This window comes from Phycodurus eques, chromosome 11, assembly GCF_024500275.1.
Source record: "Phycodurus eques isolate BA_2022a chromosome 11, UOR_Pequ_1.1, whole genome shotgun sequence".
NCBI classification, from domain to species: Eukaryota; Metazoa; Chordata; class Actinopteri; order Syngnathiformes; family Syngnathidae; genus Phycodurus; species Phycodurus eques.
Window position 1 is genome coordinate 2,240,280 of NC_084535.1, and position 20,011 is coordinate 2,260,290.

The following is a 20,011-nucleotide window of genomic DNA, read 5'->3' on the forward strand; positions in this document are numbered from 1 at the left end:
ATGGCTAAGGCACAGGCACACACCCAACACTTGAAACAGTACACTTATTATACTTTATAAAACTAGTTTATTTCTTTAAATTCTCTTTTATTATGTTTTTATTAGGGATGTTCAATACCACTTTTTTTTTTCCACTCATACTGATCCCGAGTAACAGTACCACTAGTACTTTTGATACATAAAACCTCTATAACACAATGACAGATAATTGTGAACAAAGACCGATGTAAATTATAATTCGCCATTATATCAAACCGCCGCAGTGTAGCGCCACCTACTGGTGAGGAGGACTTACTTTTTTTTGCCTCAACCATCAGTGGCTGCTTTCAGCAGCCTTCACAATTAGCCTATACATTGGAATAAGGCCGGTATCAGTATCTGTTTTTTATTGTTTACAAAAAAAAAAAAAACATATGCAAAAGAAAATGGCGTTTTTGCCAACTGTAATGGATTAATGGCATTTCAGTACATTTCAGTGGAAAACTATAAACATACAACAGTATATTGAGTGCTCATGTAACAATGAAACTCGTGAGTCAAGGTACCATTGCAATAAACTACTTTGGGCCAATTAAAAGCCCTGAGTAATGTAAATATTACATGAATAAATATGACTCAATTACATTTACTTTGGTTAGGTTCATTTCCTGCACATTTAGGTTGAAACATTCAAAAAATAACTCCTATGGCGTTTAGGGGTACACGTGGTAGTTATGGTTAAATGGCGTTTAGATCGCGAAAGGGTCTTTGGAAAAATGTCTCCCCTGGACCCAGAAAGTTTGAGAAGCCTCACCGTTTTATTGTTTTTGTGTCCGTCGGCTCCGATTGGTCCTCGGAACACCCCTTTGATGCTCCTCAGCTGTCCGTCACGCAGGTGGGTGGAGCTGATCACGATGTAGTAGCACGCCATTGGAAGCTCCTCGCACACTTTTCCCGGACTTGTACTGCGAGCGGAACGCGTCCTCCTCCTCGACCTCGTCCTACTCGAGTGCCATCAAACACAAAAAAGAAGACGAGAGTTCCCCTCTTACTGCCGCTGCTTCTGCTGATGAATTCTCTTTCCGCAAGTTTCTCCTTGAAATATTTCACTCGTTTCTTGTCCTAAATGCGCCTCCTTCTCTTCTTCCCGCCGACTTTGCGCCCCATCTTTCATTCATCGGTCTCTCCCAAATGTTGTCACCGACTCACCCCGTTTGCCTGCTGCAATCTCAGCTCCCGCTCCTCCTCCTTCGACACTTTTCCTCACCTACTGCTGCTGTGTCCTGTCAGCGTGGCATGATAGAAGAAGAGGGATTGTGAGCATGCTGGTGGTCTTGTGTTTTCTCCAGCTTCCTGCGAGATGCTCCGGCTGCATGTGTTGAGAGGCTGGCTCGCTCTGCGCTGATCTTTGGCAGCGCGGCGAGCAGAGTGCTTTGCTCCTCAGTTACCCGCCGTTACCATCTGCCCTTTTAACGCATGGAGTGCTGACGCTTGCTCTCTCTCTCTCTGTTGATCCCCCCCCGCCATCCCTTTCTCTCCTCTCCTCTCTCTCACCACCTTAATCATCTCCAGCTCCAGCCCTCCCTCCTCCTCCTCCTCCTCCTCCTCCTCCTCCTCCACCTCTTCTTCCTTTCCAGAAGAAGCCAAGCTCCACCTACCGGCGAGCAGGAAAGCGGTGTGGGGACATTCTCCTTTCATTCCAACCCTATGGAAATAAATTGGAGTATTTCTTCCATAATATTCATAATGCATTTTAAGGTCCATGGACTAGCACGCACATTGTCCTGCACGCTAGTACGACAACTTTAGAATACTAGTTGGATAACTACATGTGACTAGTGTGGCAAAACTCTGCACTAGTTGACATCTGTGTGCTACTCGAGTGGTACCTTCAGATATGACCGATCCGACTTTTGAGCTTTTCGAGACACGAGCAATCATTCGGCCGATTGTTTTTGCTTTGACTGGTGAGAAAAACACTTGCTGTATGGTGGCAGCAAACATTGAACCATTCATCAAAAATAGAGCCTTCAAGCTGTTTATTGTCACTCGCAGTTAAAGTTCACTGTCAAACTAAACAGAAAACAACAACAACTTCACAGTGTGTATTTAAAACAACCACACAACTTTGCCTTTCGCTAGCTTAACGGTAACATAGAATGGGAAACGCCATAGACGAGCTAACAAAACTAGCACTGCAATGTTCCTTTATGCAATGGATATATGAACACAAACAGTGTATAACAATACTCACAGGGATATATTATTTTTCCTCTGCGAAATCCGACTAATATTACTGCAGCTTACTGAGGAGTTGTGACCATTACACTGCCCCCAGGTGGCCAAGGCATGTACTCCTGAAGAAGCAGCACAATGAATTAATCATGATGCACAAATTGTTTCATTTTTCCACATTCTATTTAACAATGTTGTGACTATATACAGCCATCCAGCTATCCATTTTCTTATAAAAAACACAAATGATTTTGTTGGGATTTTTGGGAACGCAGGAACGGATTAATAGCATTTCCATTCATTTCAAAGGGGAAAGATGTTTTGGGATACAGATGTTTTGAGTTTTGAGAGTGCGGACACGGAACAAATTAAACTCGGATCTCATAGAACCACTGTCGTATACCAAAGTTGTCCTATTAGTGAGAACAAAGAGTGCATTAGTACACGGACCTTGAGCTGGATATCGAGGATAAAGAATAAACGCGATAACATCCATTTGATAACATCAAGGCTTGAGCCCTCCCTCGCCAAATGTTTTTTAATCGAAATGTGCGGTCACAGATGACCACAAGGCATCCTCCATCTGTTTATGAAACTGAACATCGTACAGCGGATGACTGTGAATCCGTAACATCCCCCCGTTGAGATACAACAAATAACAACAAATGCATGTTGGTACGTGAGCACAATGTACAGTACACTTCGGTTGTTGCCATTTACAATTTCTCATGTCAAAAAGTACAGAGGGTTGCTGATTTTATCATTTTTTGCTTGGAAAAAAAAATGTTTTCCCAAGAGTGTATCTGTGATTTTATTTCTTTGTTTTTCTTTTATTAATATTGTCAAAATACCAGTAATTGTGATGTGAAATATTAATATCGTTTCATCGCTATTTGTTAGAGTTAAATTACGTAAATAGTCTATCTCCAAGTCGCAGTCAAGAAAGACTACTTGAAGCTACAACTCAGCCACAGCGTTAAATGGTGGGCTCGCTTTCTTAGCAAGCATGGCAAGCAAATGATCTAAAGCGGAGTTTACACGTACCGATTATCGGGGCGAAATTGAAATTGAGGCCAATTCCCCCTTTCCGATCCGATAATTGGATGTTTCTAAAAGGTGATGCAGAGGGATTATTCTGAGGTGTGTTAAGAGTTATTTTTCCTCTCAGGCTATCTCATATTTTAGTAATTGGTTAAAATGTAACCTGCTTAACACACAAAATACGACGAACATGGTCCTAACAAAACATCTCTGAGGCAGATGGACAGCGAGTCCTTCCCATACATTAAACCGCAGTCAGGTGGTTTGGTTTGCGGTTGGCATTGCTAAAGTGTATTATGGGAAATGACTGACTGATGGGCAGCGGGAGACCATTTGCTTCCTCTCCATAACCACGAGTGCAACGACTTCGCAGCCGCGGCTAAGAGTTCAAAACCACGCAAATCTTCTCCACCTAACGGGAACCTTCTGAAAGCAAACGATAGAAGCGCAAATTGTTCTTTTGGTCATTGGATTCTTATTAACCTTTATACTGGACATCATTAATAGGCACTCAAAGGCCACAACATTAGGAACACAAGCCATCCATTTCCTATAGCGCTTATCCTCATTTCTGAAATGTGGATGTAAGATATACATATATATATATATATATATATATATATATATATATATATATATATATATATATATATATATATATATATACACACACACAAAAAAACCCAATTCCAATGAAGTTGGGACATTGTGTTAAATTATTTGCTAAAAACAATAAAGTCTTTCAGTTTGAACATTAAATATCATGTCTTTGTGGTGTATTCAATTAAATATAGGTTGAACATGATTTCCAAATCATTGGATTCTGTTTTTTTATTTATGTTGAACACAACGTGCCAACTTCATTGGAATCGGGGTTGTTTATATACATGTTTGTGTGTGTTTGTGTAATAGTTTATTTTAAAAATATCTATTTTTACAATAAATCAATAACGAGATAAATGGATAAAATAAAAAAGTGAAAATGAATAAACACTTTAAATAACCTATTTTAGGAGAAAAAAAACAGCTAGCGTAAGCCAACAAATATGAAACGATTCTAGATAGTGTAAAGGCTCTGCGGGTCGGATTAAAGAACGGAGCGGGCCGTAAGTGACCGACGGGCCGCATTTTTCCCACCCCTGGTTTTCAAGTCCCTGTAAAGTGAAAATGTTTGAAATTTGACACACCACAGAGAAGAATGTTGTTAACAACCCTGCCAAATTTGAATGATTGAAAAAAGTACATAACATGAGGCTTCAAAATCAATGTTCTCTGCTCTCAGACACTGTGGGTGTGTCAACTGAATGTGCGGACACCATGCTCAAATGTCAATCCAATAGCACCACTACGACCTGGAAGAGTGGATGCTACTTTGTCTGGCATCTTTCTTTTGCCTACACATAACTACGTGTTTGAGCAGCAAAAATATGCCAGTTTAAAGCCTCCGGTGGCACAAATAAATCTCCCAGGTCGTCACTGGGCTTCTTCATGCCGTGACGCTGCAAAGCCGCCACACCAGCGCGAAACACACGCTTGCTGCCAAGCCAATTTTTTTTATGGTGCTTTTCTGCCTTTTCTCTCTCTCTTTCTCTCCTCGCTCTCTGCCACGCACTCGTGGCAGAGAGCGAGGCACTTAAGTGGCCACACCAGTGCAAAGCTCCGCGGAGTCCACACGCTGGCTGTCAAGTCAGTCTTTTACATTTTGTTTTTTTACCTCTATTTTTCTCCTTCACTCTGTGACGTGCATGCACTCACGGCAAACAATGAGGCACTCAACAACAATGAGGCACGCCAGTGCAAAGCTCAGGTCCACACGCTGGCTGCCCCACCACCCCTCCCCCCATTATTTTCCTTGCGCTTCCGCCTTTCTCACCTTGACGTGCGCACACTCACGGCCAACAACGAGGCGCTCTAAAGCGGTCACACCAGCGGACTATCTGAAGGGGAGATACATTTTCATGGTGTAGGCATGTCACAATTGACTCAGATAACCGCGAACAGAAACGAAGGCGTCGCTGGGCGCCATTTTAACCACACCCCAAAAAAAAATCTGAATAATTGAAACAGTGAAAAACACTTTAACGCTATATCGCCACAATTCACTCCTACTTAGTTCTCAGTGCTAGCACATTGTCAGAAATTATCTTCAAAAATGCATAACGTATTTAGAAACGAATATCTGAATTCACTTTACAAGTTCTTTAAGCATTCTGGACAACAATTGTAGACGTGTGAAGAATGTTGACCTGCTTTGGAATCCCCAAAATGCCCACAAAATCCTGCCCGGCTGACAAATAAACCAATAATTGGGAACACGGCTTCTTTTTTCCCTTTTTATTTTGCAGTGTTGAATTGCAACATTTGCGCAGGGAGCTGGGCCGCAGAAGGATTGTCAGGACACCCCCAGAGAATCTCTCTCTTTCTATGGTGCACTGAGCAAATATTGCTGCAGAGCGTTGAGGAAAATAAAGGCCACTCTAAGCAGCTTATCTGATGAATTCCCCTCCCATGATCCACTGCTGTAATAATAAGCTTAAAAACCTCCCCTAAGCAACGCTAGATTCATTTAACACGAATGCAAATGTTGTCTGTTTAACTCCTCGCTAGGGTCTCTATTTATTTACTCTTTGATTCTCTAGAAATGTGCACATTGTAAGCAGTAAACATATGTTTGCAGAGCGCGCGTATGTGTGTGTGTGTGGGCAGGGGGGGGGGGGCTGTATGGGAGATAAAGAAAATGTCAAATATGCACTTTAGTAGTGTTCTGCGTAATAAACGAATGCCTGCTTTATTTAATAATACATCACACGGGCACACGGGGAGCAATAAGAGAGCTCACAGCGGCGGAGCAGCAAGCCTGAGGAAAAAAAGAAAATGTATTATCCCTGCGAGAGGACGGGATGTTTTGCTGCTTTATGATAAGAGTGTGTGAACTCTGACACGCTCTGCTGGACCATGAGATGGTCCAACATGGTGGATGGAGAAGCTTTAAGTGTTTTCACTAGACGATCCGTCACCGTTCTACTGCAATACAACAATGAATTATTATTTTTTTTACTATACATCACATACTGCAGTTATTTCATTTGTATGCATAGTTTCCTTAGAAAATGACTTAAGAATTCCTCAGAATCATCAAACATGAGATGAGATATTCAAACTGTCCTGTTACATATTATCACTGTTAGACAGAAACCACGTACATCCAAATATGGTAAATTTCCCAAAGCGATACTACTGATGTGCCCCCACGTCGTCCGTTAGTTTCATGTATTATTAACCAATTCAACGTGTTGAAAATAGCTTGAGAACAAATCTATTAACACTCGTTGACACTTTGAACTGTCCGAGAAGTGTTGTAAAACTCCGCCTTTTCCCTCACTCTGCGGGAGCCCTGCGGCATTACGTCGCCTCAAGATTGAAGACTTTAAAGGTTGTTGTTTTTCAGACTACAATGAGAGCAAATTGTTAGGTTAGACACATTTGAATAAGGCGGTTTTGTTCAAAATGGATCGCTGTCATTCTTTGGTGCAGAAGGAACTGGTCAGCCACGAAGGTAAGTGCGTGAATTTGGGCCTATTAAACTGCTTAGTCCGCTCATTGTTTTAGTCATTGCATCACTCATGTCTTGAAGACGTTTGAAATAAGAGTTTGGGATGTTGACGTAACCACAGTGTAATAAATAAGCAATTTTCAGGCAAGTTAAATTAGCGATTGAAGATGATTTTGGAGTGGTGCCGTGTTAATATTGGTGCGCGACGGTATATGATAGCAAGCTATTTTACCAACTTGAACACTGCTGTGTTTGGTAATGAATGCAAGATGGTGTTTTTTTTTTTTTTTTTTAAGATTTCCTGAAAAAGTTATTTTCACAATGCGAGGATTTTGCGCAATTTAATTTCTAATAGTTTAACTTTGTAACTTCAAATTATAAATCCAAAGGGCCACATTGAAGTTTTGAAAAAAATATGCTACAAGACGAAAAACAAACACAGTATGTAGAACAGAGAGCGCATGACAACGTCTTGCCTATGCCTATGTTAGCAACATTAGCCTCTCTGTGGGGCAACCTCAGGCCAGTTGCAACATCTGGCATGGCTGCTAAGGAGCTTCATGTTCAAATCGTATTGATTGTTCTTTGATCCCAAATGAATAATTCAGGAACATTGGGGGCTGGGCAGAAATGTAATCTTGGGGTGAAATTGCTGAACGACTTCAGGACATTTGATCATCTTGTTATGCTTGTGGACACATGGCTGAGTGGAGTGTTCAGACTTTTTCCACTACGAGTGCCTCTGTGAAAGCCGTTTAAGCGTTTACATTCGATATCCTTAAAATCCATCTTAAGGTACGTGCAATAGTACGCTCTTTGTCCTATGGTGCAACAGTTCAACGCACGAGTAGAGCAACTGTGTCTTAATGGTAATGTTTTTTTCCCTGCGAGTGCCACTTTTGGCCTACGAGTATGCAGTCAAATCTTACTAAGCGCACTAAGTAGTCTCCTTATCAAGGATATCGAATAAATGCTCAAATTAATTTGTCGAAAACATGTTTGAGTATGTTTTCAATAGCTTGACAGCCATCTTCATGTTCATGTACTAGTCCGCTCTTCGTCCTTTGTTACTACGAGTAAGACGCAGTTGTTCTACTGATGTGCTGAATTGTCTCACTGTAGAACAAAGAATACTCGCACATAGATAGCGAATAAATGCTCAAACGCGACGCGCGTGCAGTCAGCAGAAGCAGAATTAAGCCTGGATTGGACTGCAGTGGACATACCTCCGCTGGCATATTAAGAGCAAAGCCAGCTGAACGGGCTGAATTGGCTGCGGGCCCCCCCTGGAGATGCTACAGATGGAACGGCTGGAGCCATCCTGGGGGCCCTCTCATCCAGACGGTGAAATGTCAGAAAAATGTCAGGGGGGAACCCAGTTGGCCTGGCGATGGCCGCTCCTCAGAGATGCCATTGAAGAGCCACGGAGAGGAAAGGCCGAGCCAGTCCCGTCACGGCGCGCTTTGTGGTGCCTGTTCTCACACGCTTGCGGAGGATGTGTTCCAGACCAATAGTTTCCAATCTATTCCATCCATCCATTTTCTTTTACCGCTTATCCTCACGAGGGTCGCGGGCTGCTGGAGCCCATCCTAGCCATCTTCGGGCGGGAGGTGCCCGGAGAAAACCCACCCAGGCGCGGGCAGAACATGCAAACTCCACACAGTTCTGGGGGCCGGGATTCGAATCCCGGCCCCCAGAACTGAGGCCGATGTGCTAACCAGTCGCCCACCGTGCCGGGCCAATCTATTCCAATAGGTGAAAATCTGCCATAGATAGAGAGACCTTTTTTTTTTTTTTTTTTTTTTTTTAATAAATATACAGTAGACACCCGCATACTCTTGGCTCAGCACCCACGGATTCACTTATTCACTGTTTTGTTTTGTTTTGTTTTGATTACCCAATTTTGTTTTAATTTTTTCTTTTTTGGGGAGGAACCAATCCCAAAAACGTTTAGTGGTGGTTCATCCGCACTTATTCAAGAATTTTTAAGTGACATTGGATGACATGCTTGTTTTTATTTACGGTCGTTTCCTTTTGTTGAGTCATGGTGCTTCTGGATTGGCTATATTCTGTTCCACGTCACAAATCACGGAGTCCTAACTTGGGCAAAGTCAACTCTCCCCACACACATGAAGACTTTTGGTCGTTATTTAAGATTGTCGGCCCCAAAGTGTTTCAGACCTGGGACGAATCCACTCTTAACACACATCAGACCGACGAAAAATGTTATAGGATAGTCTTGTCTGGTGTTTGACGTGCTTGGTTTGGTAGGGGCCAAATCAGCACACAAAAAAGTCTGAATGTCTTTATGTATGTACCAGGCCTTGTGCAGCCTCAGGAGTGTATATCAAACTAGTAGTCCTTGGCATTATCAGTACCCAAGAAGTAGCTCTCTGTTTCAAAAAGGTCGGCGAGTACATCACTCCCTCTCGTGTGATATTGCTTAATTGTTGTTTATTTCGTTTTGTGTAAGCATTAAATACCAAATAAACGATAATTGATTGATAAACTTTGATATTTTGCAATAAACTTTCATGCAAAATACATTTTTATCAGATTATTCCATGTTTGGAAGTGGTTGCTTAGCAGCCTACCAGGAAGTAGCCTGGAGGCTTTTTCTACCAGTGTAGACGCTCGGTATATCGTATGTCATTTGTCGTGTCCCAAAGCTCGGGACACCACACTCATTATTATTTCCTCCACGCCGTTTACTGTACAAGTACGCCAAAATCTTTTGCGGTTAGCACTCTGAAATCACTCCCCCAAACCCGCTCCGATTGGATGCGCTGTCGGACGTCATCGCAACGGCGCTCCCGAAACAGAAAATGTTTCAATTCGTCACGCGACGACAGCGGACGACCGCCTTGTGCGCTGCAACACGGCGTTCTCTGGTAAAATTAACGGCTTCATCGACGGAGCGTTCCGCTCTGCTAAGTGCAGTGTGAAAAGGCCTTTACACTTACTTTATCAAACTACTTTATTTCTTCACGTTTTCATTTTATTAAATTGATATTAGGGCTGCAACTAATGATTATTTCAACAATTCATTAGTCTGTTGATTACTTTTTCGATCAATCGATGTATCGAATAAAAAAATAAATCCATCCCTTTATTATAAAATAATAAAGAATAATTGTTGCACCTCTAAATTGTAGTTTTTTGGGGGGTCTGGAATGAATTGTAATTTCAATTTATTTCAATGAGGAAAATGTATATTGCATGACTAAATTGAATAAATTAAAGTCGTACGTCGAGGTACAAAGCGGGAACACAAAACGTCGGACGGCGATATGGCGAGGCGAACACTTAATTTGTCTAATTGGTCGGGCTGTAAGAGCATCTGGACATCGGGCGCAATGAAGCCGTAGTGTGCAAACATCGCGCTTATGAACGCTGACAGAAGCCGGCACTACGCAATCAGTCGGCAAGCTTTACGGCCCCGTTAAATAATCTACGACCTTTACGGGACCGGCAGGAATTGCCAGCCATTTGGCACAACTTATCTCCTCTTCTAAGCCGCTGGCACGCCACCAACACGCACACCTCCCCGCCGCGCACTCCCCGAGCGCCCGCCGCCAACGCAAACTCCAAAAGCTGCGCCTTCTAAATAATAAGAATAATAATAATAAAGAAAAAGAGGACAGTGCACACTTTCTAACAAGAGCAGATATATATTTTATATGACAAGTTACCATCATTTCTCATTGGGAGATGCTTTGTCTGTTTCTGGCACATACGCACACACCCGCTTGTACACACTATAACGCGCTCTCTTTCCCTTTCTTTCGCACACACGCACACAAAAACACACACACTTGATCTCACTCTTGCTCCCACACACATACACTACAACATTTTTTTTTTCTTGAAAAACAAAGTGACTTTATTCTTTTAATTCTTTGTTATGACAACTTTTTTTTCTACCACCCAGAAAAAAATCTCAATTTGTTATTGTCACGTTCTTGAAAAGGGGCAAATTCTACTTCCAATGGCCTTTTGGGGCTCACAAGGTTATGCTTAAGTGGCGTTAGGATTATGAAGGGGTCCTTGGAAACGTGGACCCAACAACTTTGAGAATCCCCGGTCTCACCTTTGACTTGACTTGGTCTGTTGGAGCTTTCTTCCTTGCCTCCAGTGGCCTGACACGGTTCCCCAATGTTTGAGGAGCATGCTTCTCGACCCGCCCCAAAGGTCAAGTACCTTCAGATTGCTTCTGTTGTGAACTGGCGCTACAGAATAAAAAGGGAATGGAATTGAACTCGAACGTGATGATCATGGTCTGTAGCTTTGCAGCTGGCGGCGGAATCCCGGGTTGGGTCGACTGGAAGGCCTCGCCAGTTTCACCTGCCGGTACGCCTCGCCGAACGGGAGCCCCTCTCTCCACATCAAGTACGCCGTGACGATGGCGGCGGAGCGCGACACGCCGGCGTTGCAGTGGACCAGAACCACGCCATCCTGAAGCCAGAGAGAGAGAGAGCATTGAGGTCTGGTCCAAAGAGTTCTTCCTTTGATTCACAGGTAATGACTCTGAACCTTTTCATCATATATATATATATATATATATTTGAATTCTGAAACTTTTTGTCAAAATCTGACTTGTACGACCTCAGGGGTGTTCATCGAGGTTCCACGGTATAAATAAAGTAAGGCAGAAATGACTGCATTATGTATTTGTATTACAATCCCACACAAGATCGACAATACGTGAAGTTGCAATCTGTGTATGGGAGCGTGAAGATGTAACTTGATTAATATTAATGCCAATGCAATTATTTTTAGTGCCTGCGGTGTCAGAGTGGTAATGATTAAATTGAAGGCACATCTTGAGACAGTCCCGACGCTCGCCACGTTGACGCACTTGTGTCGTTTAGTATTGCAAGCGGAGTCGCTTGTCACTGCTTCGAATCAGTCTCTTTCTACGTCAATCGATGTCCATGAAGTCAGATGGACGATCTAAATACGCTTTTTCTTGCAGTAATTGACATTTTAATTGCAGCTTTCTGTGGTTTGCTTCCGAACATAACCCAATCTGGCAGCCGCTCAGGGCTCGTGCAGGCTAACGTACAACAGACACAGAGAAGAATATTCCTCTTTTATGAGTCACTATCAGTCAGAGAGGTCGCCCCATTGCATTATCTGTGCAGGCTTTGCCATAGATACACAGAGCAGGCGTTGTTTTGATACATTTAGGAGAATAAGAAACATCTGCAAAATGAAAATTGCCTAAACCGGATAATCCATGACGGGCAACATGGAAACTTAATTTGCTTTTGGTCCGAGTGCTCTTGTTTTGTCCTTATTTGACAGCGCTGGGCTGAGTGTTTCCATATCGCCGCACATATCACATTGTCCACCGCACAGAAAGAACCGCGAGGGTCTGCCAGGAACGCCATCCAATAAAAGGAGGTCATAGGTAAAGAAAGGGACACTCAAATGTGGACTTGATGCCAGCCTGGTCTTTGTGCTGAGCTTTGGTCTTTGAGTTGTGCTGCGCTGCGGATAAACCACTGCTGGAGAGGCGAGAGTGTAAACGCAATGCAGGGATGTTGCAGGCCTCTGCATTAGTGATTGTTGAACTGACATCAGATACATTTTGATATTAAACCAGTTGGAGCCAACATACTTTGTCAATGTGGACTTGTTATACAACTGGGTGGGTTTAGAATAAAAAAAATTCCCACAGAAAATAAAGGAAATACCGTATCTACGGCCATACTGTTGTCATCCTAAAAGCTTTGATTATCGTACAGACAATGGTTTAGCAACATTCTTTACTGGCAAATGAAGTGTAAGGATGTAAACCACAAAAACTCACCCCTAACTTTTCCTGGGTGTTGACTTTCTCCTCCTAAAGACTAAATGCAACTCACTTTCCGGTTTTTGGATTGTCGCTTTAGCCATACTGTTCTGAGCAGCAGTGGATTGTGATTGTAATGCGATTATAATCGCATTATTCCGCTTTGCAATCACCATAATCAAAATCCTAAAGTCACAAAAATGCTGTCGTCGTGTAAGCTCGAGCCCGAAATTAGATCATTTTTAAGATGTTTTATTTTTTATTTTTTTTAGAGATTTTATTGGAAACCGAGCAAAGCTGATCTACACATTCACCACCCTCCCTTCACACAAGCTGGGACAGACAAGCAGACGACAAGAAGTACATCTGCTATCGTACGACACACTTGAATAGGGCTGAAACAATTCATCGAATGAATCAGATTACCTTGATTGCCTCGAAGCTCTGCAGTGATCATTTTTCCACATATACTAACATTACTGCAGACTCGAACTAAGAATCTACTCAACTGTGCATTCAAAAAAAACTGAGCATGCGTGTCTAGTGTATCTGGTGTGGTCTGTTATAAAGAAAAGGCGGTGTTTCAGATATCAAAACTATACATCAACACATTGCTGATACAGCTATGTTCGGCCTTCTGCTTCTTGCTTTAATTTGTAGCCAGCCATCCATTGGCTTCTCCCGTCTCTAATAAAACAACATGATGAATGTACAGTGTGCGTTTATTGATATCGATTGAGCGCACAGTAAAGCAGGGCAGTGAGATCCAATCGTAAGTGCTCCCCTGAGACGCAGCTGGAGAATGCATAGGGACGAATTTTCTGCAGTACCTGCTCCCGGGCTTGATCTATAAAGGAGCCGCACTCCTTCACGTACGAAGTGATGTCCGTTTCCGGGAGGTCCAGGATCTGGACGCTCTTGTAGACCAACTGATTGAGGAACAGGTCGGCTACTCCGTAGGCCACGTTTAGCACGTGTGACACCTGGAAGACAAAGACACAATGAGGCACCTTGGTCAAACCAGCCTCAATTGTGAAGGTGGGAGACTGTGGCGGCACACTGGCCCTGACGGAGAGCAAGGAAAATGAAGCAGGTGTGTGGGGAAAAAAGAGAGGAGGAGACAGCAGAGGCCTTTATTATGAGACAGATGGTGTTTCTTAATTGTATATCTGGAAATAAATTATTATTTTGCCATCAAAAGCTCTTTCTCAGTCTTGTTGTTGTTGCGGTTTTATCGTAGCAACATAACAGGTGGCCATCATCTTTGTGGAATTTTATGTAGGAGCACTTCAAAAGCCTCCATTACAAAGTTGCTATTTGAGTCAAGTTTTTAGGGATTTTAGTTTGAAATGTATTTTTGACACTTTGACTTGGAGAACCCCTCAGAATTTCGGCCTGTACCAGTACTTTAATTAAACTCGTCAGCCAATCGGCGACGGGGTCCGCGAGTAGCAGACGAAACCAAAGGGTCGAGGACGTATGTTGACGGAAGAAAATGCTCTTTTACTCTAATTTGAAGGCTTATTTTCTGTAGGCCATATCACACAAAAACATTCCCCAAAAAGGTGATTCCCACAACAACAACAAAATTCCATTTCTCCAGAACCCACAACCTGATTTAGAAAATTCCTGCTGCGTTGCATTCAGGTTGAAGTGGCCGTTCCTACCAAACTCATCATTCTGACAGATTGTCATTTTTGGGAAATCTTGTCACATTGCTATTTATGGCTGAAGGCCCAGGAACCAAATGCACAGCCCGCCACTGGTATGCCGTACTGTTTATACGGCGTGAGGGCAGTTGAAGAGAGCCCCGTAGAAAACAACACACTTCAGTTTATTCGAACTCACGCTGGCAATAAAAACAGGAGTGCGGAATCAGTAAAATGATGACTGCGGCGGACTCACAGAGCACCGCGACTGTTATGTTCAGCAAATGGAGAGCAGCGGTCCAAAGTGGATAACACTTTTGTGGCTCATTAACGAGGCGCGGCTGCAGCAGTGAACGTGTAAGAGGGGGTCGGGGAGGTCAACAAATTATACTCCAGCACACTCGTTTCTCTCCCTCTTCATGCCGCCACATCTGCTTAGAAACACAGCCGCAATGTACATGTGGGAAAAAACAGCCACCCGGAACAACGCGGCTGATGGCCTCTTGTGCGTTAGCACGCATTAGCATGTTAGCATGTGATCGATGGCGCTAATTAGTGCGCAGCATGTCACAGGTGCACGTTGGAATTAAATTACAACAGTCAGTTAGTGTGATAAACGACCTCGTTGGGGCACTCGAACGCAAACCAAAGAGGACGTCAGCAATTTCTTTTTTTCTCTCGGGTTTGTTGAGATTTGATTGCGACACCACATTCCCAATCTCCCAGGTGACTTCAGGAAATAACCGAAATACAGTAGTATCTTGACTCACGAGTTTAATTTGTTCTGCTGATACCTCAGTTTACTAATATATTAAATCAATTTTCAATAAAAAGAAATGTCATTCATCTGTGCCTGTTGCTGGAAAAACTATATTTTGTAACGTTTTAAATGAAAGAAATACAGAGAAACATAATGAAATCGAATGTAAAGTGCGATTATTGTATGTGCTACAGTGTCCGTGTTGGATGTGTACCTTTAAGGGGCGTGGCCTAGTGAGTGACATCAGGAGCTGGCCCGAGTTGCGCGGCCTACAGCAGCTCCTTGCGAGGGTTCTCATTTCGTATTTGCGTGTGTGACTGTTTGACCCATGCCATCAACCTCAAAAAGTACATCAGTGGCTGCGGCTCTCCTTGCCCACATGCGAGGGCATCACAGTACCTTAATTGCTCCATTATGTTTTTCCATCTCACTCGAACAGCGGCGTATCTGAAACTTGCTCGTACCTGAACCTTTGGCTCGCTACACAAAGCAAAAAAATGACCGAGCAACGGCTTCTTAAGTGGAAAAATTCAAACGTTGGGGCACACGTAAGTCAAGGTACCACTGTATTAGAAACAGCAATACTAAGTACTGTACAACCACAATTATAAGCAACATGAATACTTCCCTGTCAGTGTCAATCAAAAAAACTGCATTTTTAATTTGGTATTTTGGTCAGGACATCTTCAGGAAGACAAATTCAAGGCTTTATTGAGCATTTTTAAGGCCATTCAGATCCATTTTAATACCTCTCCTTCACTAAATGTGACCATTCGGAGTCGGGAACTCAGGCTTAATATTTTTTCACAATATTGTCATTTTTTCTCTGCTATTTTTGTAATAGACTTTCAAATGTCTAAAAAAGGCAATGTCGGTGCCATATTTTTAATGATAATTAGGCTTTTGTTTGGGAGGATTTATTGGTAAATTCACAATTCTTGATGCAGCTTTTTGTGTCAGATCATAATAGATGGTGTACCTAATAATGTGGCCATTCAATGCTGTCAAAATGCAGTCACATCTCACGAGCTACGACAACCAGCAGGGAACGACCATCTTCATCATGTCCCTGCAGGCAGAACGAGTTGAGGTCCGCAACCGACGGTCCCTGGAGCGAGAGCATTTCCTTTGAGCCGTGCTGGGATCATTTACTCCCCCTACTGAGCGGAAGCAACACTGCACGAGTCCGCATCTAATCTCATGTCTCCACACATGTGATCATCCCACGCAAGGGCACGGCCCCCCACCATTGAGCCCCCCCTCCCTACTCTTTCTACACTGACCTGATATCTCTGCAAGGTGTCCATGTCGTGGGCCGCATCCTGAGAGGCTGAAAGAGCAGAAGAAGAAAAAATTATGTGAGAAAACAACATTTGAAGCAAAAGTAGCGAAGCAAAAAAGAAAAAAAGAACAAAAAGCAGACGGCTGCAGGTTAGCATGAACTGCAACTATTGCATAATAAAATGGCATCTCTCAATATGACACAAAAAAGAAGAGTAAATCTTGGGGCAGCTGTGACGGAGTGGTTGAGAATGCGGGCTGTGACGCACTGATGCTGATAGTATATCAAATTAAATAAAACACTACTGTATATGCAGGTTTAACGAAGGCAAATTTAATCCATAAGAGTCTTTTTAAGAACACTTTGATCGAAAGTTAGATTCTCATTCACAAGGGGTGTCCAAAATGGGCTCACAACATTGAAAGAATTTGTGTAACTTTTATATATAGACAGAAAAGAAATTAATTTGAGAACATATGAGAAAAATCTACTGGTGAATTTTCAACCTTCTGAGGTAGTACCAGAGCCGTAACAGGTGGAATGCCATCTGTATGTAATGATAAGACAGCTCTCCTTAAATTGAAAAATCAAACAAACAAACAAACAAACAAACAAAGAGTTGCGCGTGTACGTACATCCTGTCCTGAGGCATGTCAGGAAAAATAGGCGTAAACGTCAATCTGCCATCAGAGGGACAATTGTTCTCCTGTGAGTGTTTTATAAAAATGGACGAGGAGGGTTGAACCTGTGTGAAGTGTAAATGGGAGAAGTGTATAATCTTGAAAAGAGTTTGCTCAAAAGAGAGAGGGAGGAAAAAAAAAAAAAAAAAAAAGTTAACACAGCAAATCCCAGCAGAGTCGTAAGCATGTGGACGTCGCGGTGCGTGCCGATGCCGATCGGCTGACTTGCAGGAAAAATGTGCGGAATTCAATGCTGTTCGCACTAATGTGCCGTAGAGGAAATGTTCACTTTTATTGAGCCGAACAGATGCAATATTAATATTGATCCCCGCTGACGCGTTGCCTCGTCTTCGGGGTTCAAGAGTCGCGTGCGTCTACGGAACACAACGGCCGCATCGAGCTGTGAGGGAGTTCAATGTCAGGCTCGAGGACACTCCAGCAGGACGCACACGTACACAAGGTACAACAGTGTTAGGGCCCCACCAGATGGCGCTGTTTTTTTTTTTTTCAATGTTCTTAGCTATACGCATTAATCCCTCATTTATCGCGGGAGTTAAGTTCCAGAAAACCCCTGAAATAGAGGAAATCTAGGAAGTGGCAATCAATTCTTTACTGCATATTGATATGAATTTTAAAGTTTCATATATGCAATTCAACACTTTAGCCAGGTGCAGTTATTAACTTGTCCACTTGAGGTCACTCGCCACACACTTTCCAATGCCTAAAACATGCATATGCTTTTAAAAGGCGGTTGTGCTGTGCTTGAGTGACATGAAGGTCAACCCTTGCTGACGTACAAAAGACGTGCGATTTGCTGGTAGCCAATGTGCCTCGGTGTGAGAGTCTCGGCATTGAAAGCAGCGCAAAAGCATCATGGTGCTTGGTGCTGCTTCCCTGAATTTCTTGCGGTGCTCTTTTTAACTACAGGTTGTAGAAAATCAACCTAAGCATTGCTCTTTACTTGCATTTGTTCCATATTGTTGGCCCAAACAGTTTCATATTGTTCCATAATGTTTTGTGTGTATTAGCTATACTGTACATAGGGCTAGGTTGGTATTTGTGAATGTATTGCATTCAACTCCTACTGTGGCTTGTGTGTTAACCAATGGCATGCCTGTCATGCTCACTGCATTACTGAGCAACTTGGCAACTTACCACATGTGTGAGTTGGAATTGCTCAGTAAGGTTTCTTTGTCTGCAACGTAATCAAGCCTATTTGTCCTTATGTAAGTCACTGGATTGCGGGCGTGCTGGAGCCTATCCCAGCTATCTTCGGGCGAGAGGCGGGGTACACACGCGGAACTGGTCGCCAGCCAATCACAGGGCACATTTAAACAAACAAAAAATTCGCTCTCACATTCTACCAACGGACAAGATAGAGTCCTCAATTATCCAACCGTGCATGTTTTGGGGATGTGGGAGGAAACCGGAGCATCGAGAGAAACTCCACGCAGGCACGGGGAGAGCATGCAAACTCCACAAATTATAATATATCAATAAAATATACATATTAAATTATACATAAATAAAAGGTCATCATTGCTAATCTAGTAGTAGAGACAGGTAGGCTACAATTCTGTTTCTTACCCAGCAGTAAGAAGGGTCGCACCACTCCAACTTGAAGGTCCAGACTTTCATCCTCCACAAATCCGCATCCGTTTCCCTCCTCCAGCTCCTCCACCTCTACTCCTCCATCAGTGTGCCTCTCCAACAGCTTTCTACCCGTCACCGTGGTAACGTGGGTGCACTGTTTCCTCAGGCGGCTTTTAGAGAAGCCCTCAATCTCCCCGGACAGTGAATGCATCACCGGAGGGGGTCAAGTCGGACTGGAAGAGATGCACCAAGGTGAAGTTTAGGAATGAAGGCATACGATTGTTTTTGGTTTTGGTTTTGTTTTTGGGTGGGTGGCGGAGCGTGGGTGTGATTAATTGCATGTATGTAAAAAAACTATGTGACAGTATAAATATGTAATCTGTTCAGTAGTTTGCTTTAATTCCAACTACAGTGTTAACAAACAATTTATGGCAGATTATTTAACGTATAAATCACATTCAATTTCTCGAATGAAATCGGTAGTTTTTTTCTCTATTTAGTTGTAGATTAAGCCAAAATATACGGTAACAGCCAAAAACATAGCTTTATTGTTGTTAAAATGATTCGTGTACTCACCTCATAAAAATATAGATTATTGACGCGACCTGCAACTAGAAAGCTATAATTGCTGTCCCCAGCCTTTACATAACATTACGCCAGCTGTTGTTAAGACGTAAAAAAAAAAAAAAAAACGGGAACGTGAATATTAGCTAGCTACATTCAAAACGTTTAGCCACAGCATTTAGCGTTTGCAAAGTGAGAGAAAAGGCGGAAGTACGTCAGAGCCTGATACATTCACTGTCTTAAACTAAAGTAGGAATGCTGACTATCCCACAAAGGGAAGCCATTCTAATACGAGTGTACATTGTGTGACACGGTTCATCTATAACTGAAAGTATGAGGTGCTTATCACAAATATATGATCACTTCTCACACTGTACCGTTTGTGCAAATATTACTGTAGTCTGTAGCGCAATTAGACTATATTAATTACTTGCCTCATACCAACATGCAACACTGCATTTCAATCAAATTCAAGTCGCGCCACACTAAAACCTTAATTTTGTTTTAATCACGACATTCAGAAGTGGATTTGCTGGTGTGTTGTGGATCTTTGTCCTGTGACAAAACCCAAGTGTACTTCGGCTTGAGGTCACAAACTGTGATGGCTGAACATTATCTTTTCGAGTTTCTGGTACTAAGCAGAATTCATCACAATCTATCACAGCAAGTCATCCAGGTCCTGAAGGAGAAAATCAGCCCCAGGCCATCAGACTACCACCACCATTTTGAACAGTTGGCATGATATTCTTCTTTTCTGAAATGCTGTGTTACATTTGTCTTGTCAGTTCATAGAATATTCTCCTTGGTCTTGGTGGTCACTCAGATGTCGATTTGCAAAAGTAAGATGAAGCTTTATGTTGTTTTTGGTCAGCAATGGG

The 20,011-nt window shown here is 42.7% G+C and overlaps 2 protein-coding genes across 4 annotated transcripts in view; both read right to left on the bottom strand.

Annotated features, from left to right (window-relative positions):
• The window catches only part of LOC133410068 (uncharacterized), a 44,733-nt gene extending 43,259 nt beyond the window's left edge, over positions 1-1,474 (bottom strand). Inside the window, exon 1 of the mRNA XM_061690807.1 lies at positions 794-1,474. Coding sequence (XP_061546791.1) covers positions 794-910 — 117 coding nt within the window. The 5' untranslated portion in view covers positions 911-1,474. The remainder of the gene's footprint in view (positions 1-793) is intronic.
• Positions 1,475-1,636: 162 nt separating this feature from the next.
• On the bottom strand, positions 1,637-19,330 carry LOC133409945 (dual specificity protein phosphatase 19-like). Of its 3 annotated transcripts, none has more exons than XR_009769478.1 (6): positions 19,146-19,330; positions 18,564-18,802; positions 16,298-16,344; positions 13,436-13,588; positions 10,899-11,263; positions 1,637-1,684 (listed from the first exon to the last, which is right to left on the bottom strand). XR_009769478.1 is itself a non-coding variant. In XM_061690571.1 (6 exons), the coding sequence occupies exons 2-6, from the start codon at positions 18,778-18,780 to the stop codon at positions 11,011-11,013; spliced, it is 555 nt and encodes a 184-aa protein (XP_061546555.1). In that variant the 5' UTR covers positions 18,781-18,802; positions 19,146-19,330; the 3' UTR covers positions 10,437-11,010. The 3 variants fall into 3 exon arrangements, 2 of the variants coding, with proteins under 2 accessions (XP_061546555.1, XP_061546553.1); XM_061690571.1 differs by lacking the exon at positions 1,637-1,684 and having other exon boundaries at positions 10,437-11,037; positions 11,153-11,263; XM_061690569.1 differs by lacking the exon at positions 1,637-1,684 and having other exon boundaries at positions 10,437-11,263.
• Between the last annotated feature and the right edge of the window lie 681 nt (positions 19,331-20,011).

Excerpts from the sequence above, each read along its gene's own strand:
- LOC133409945 (XM_061690569.1), bottom strand. The coding sequence starts at position 18,780 with ATGCATTCACTGTCCGGGGAGATTGAGGGCTTCTCTAAAAGCCGCCTG. Across the intron at positions 16,345-18,563 it reads GCGACCCTTCTTACTGCTGG|CCTCTCAGGATGCGGCCCAC; the intron begins GTAAGAAACAGA and ends CTGCTCTTTCAG. Across the intron at positions 13,589-16,297 it reads ACACCTTGCAGAGATATCAG|GTGTCACACGTGCTAAACGT; the intron begins GTCAGTGTAGAA and ends TTTGTCTTCCAG.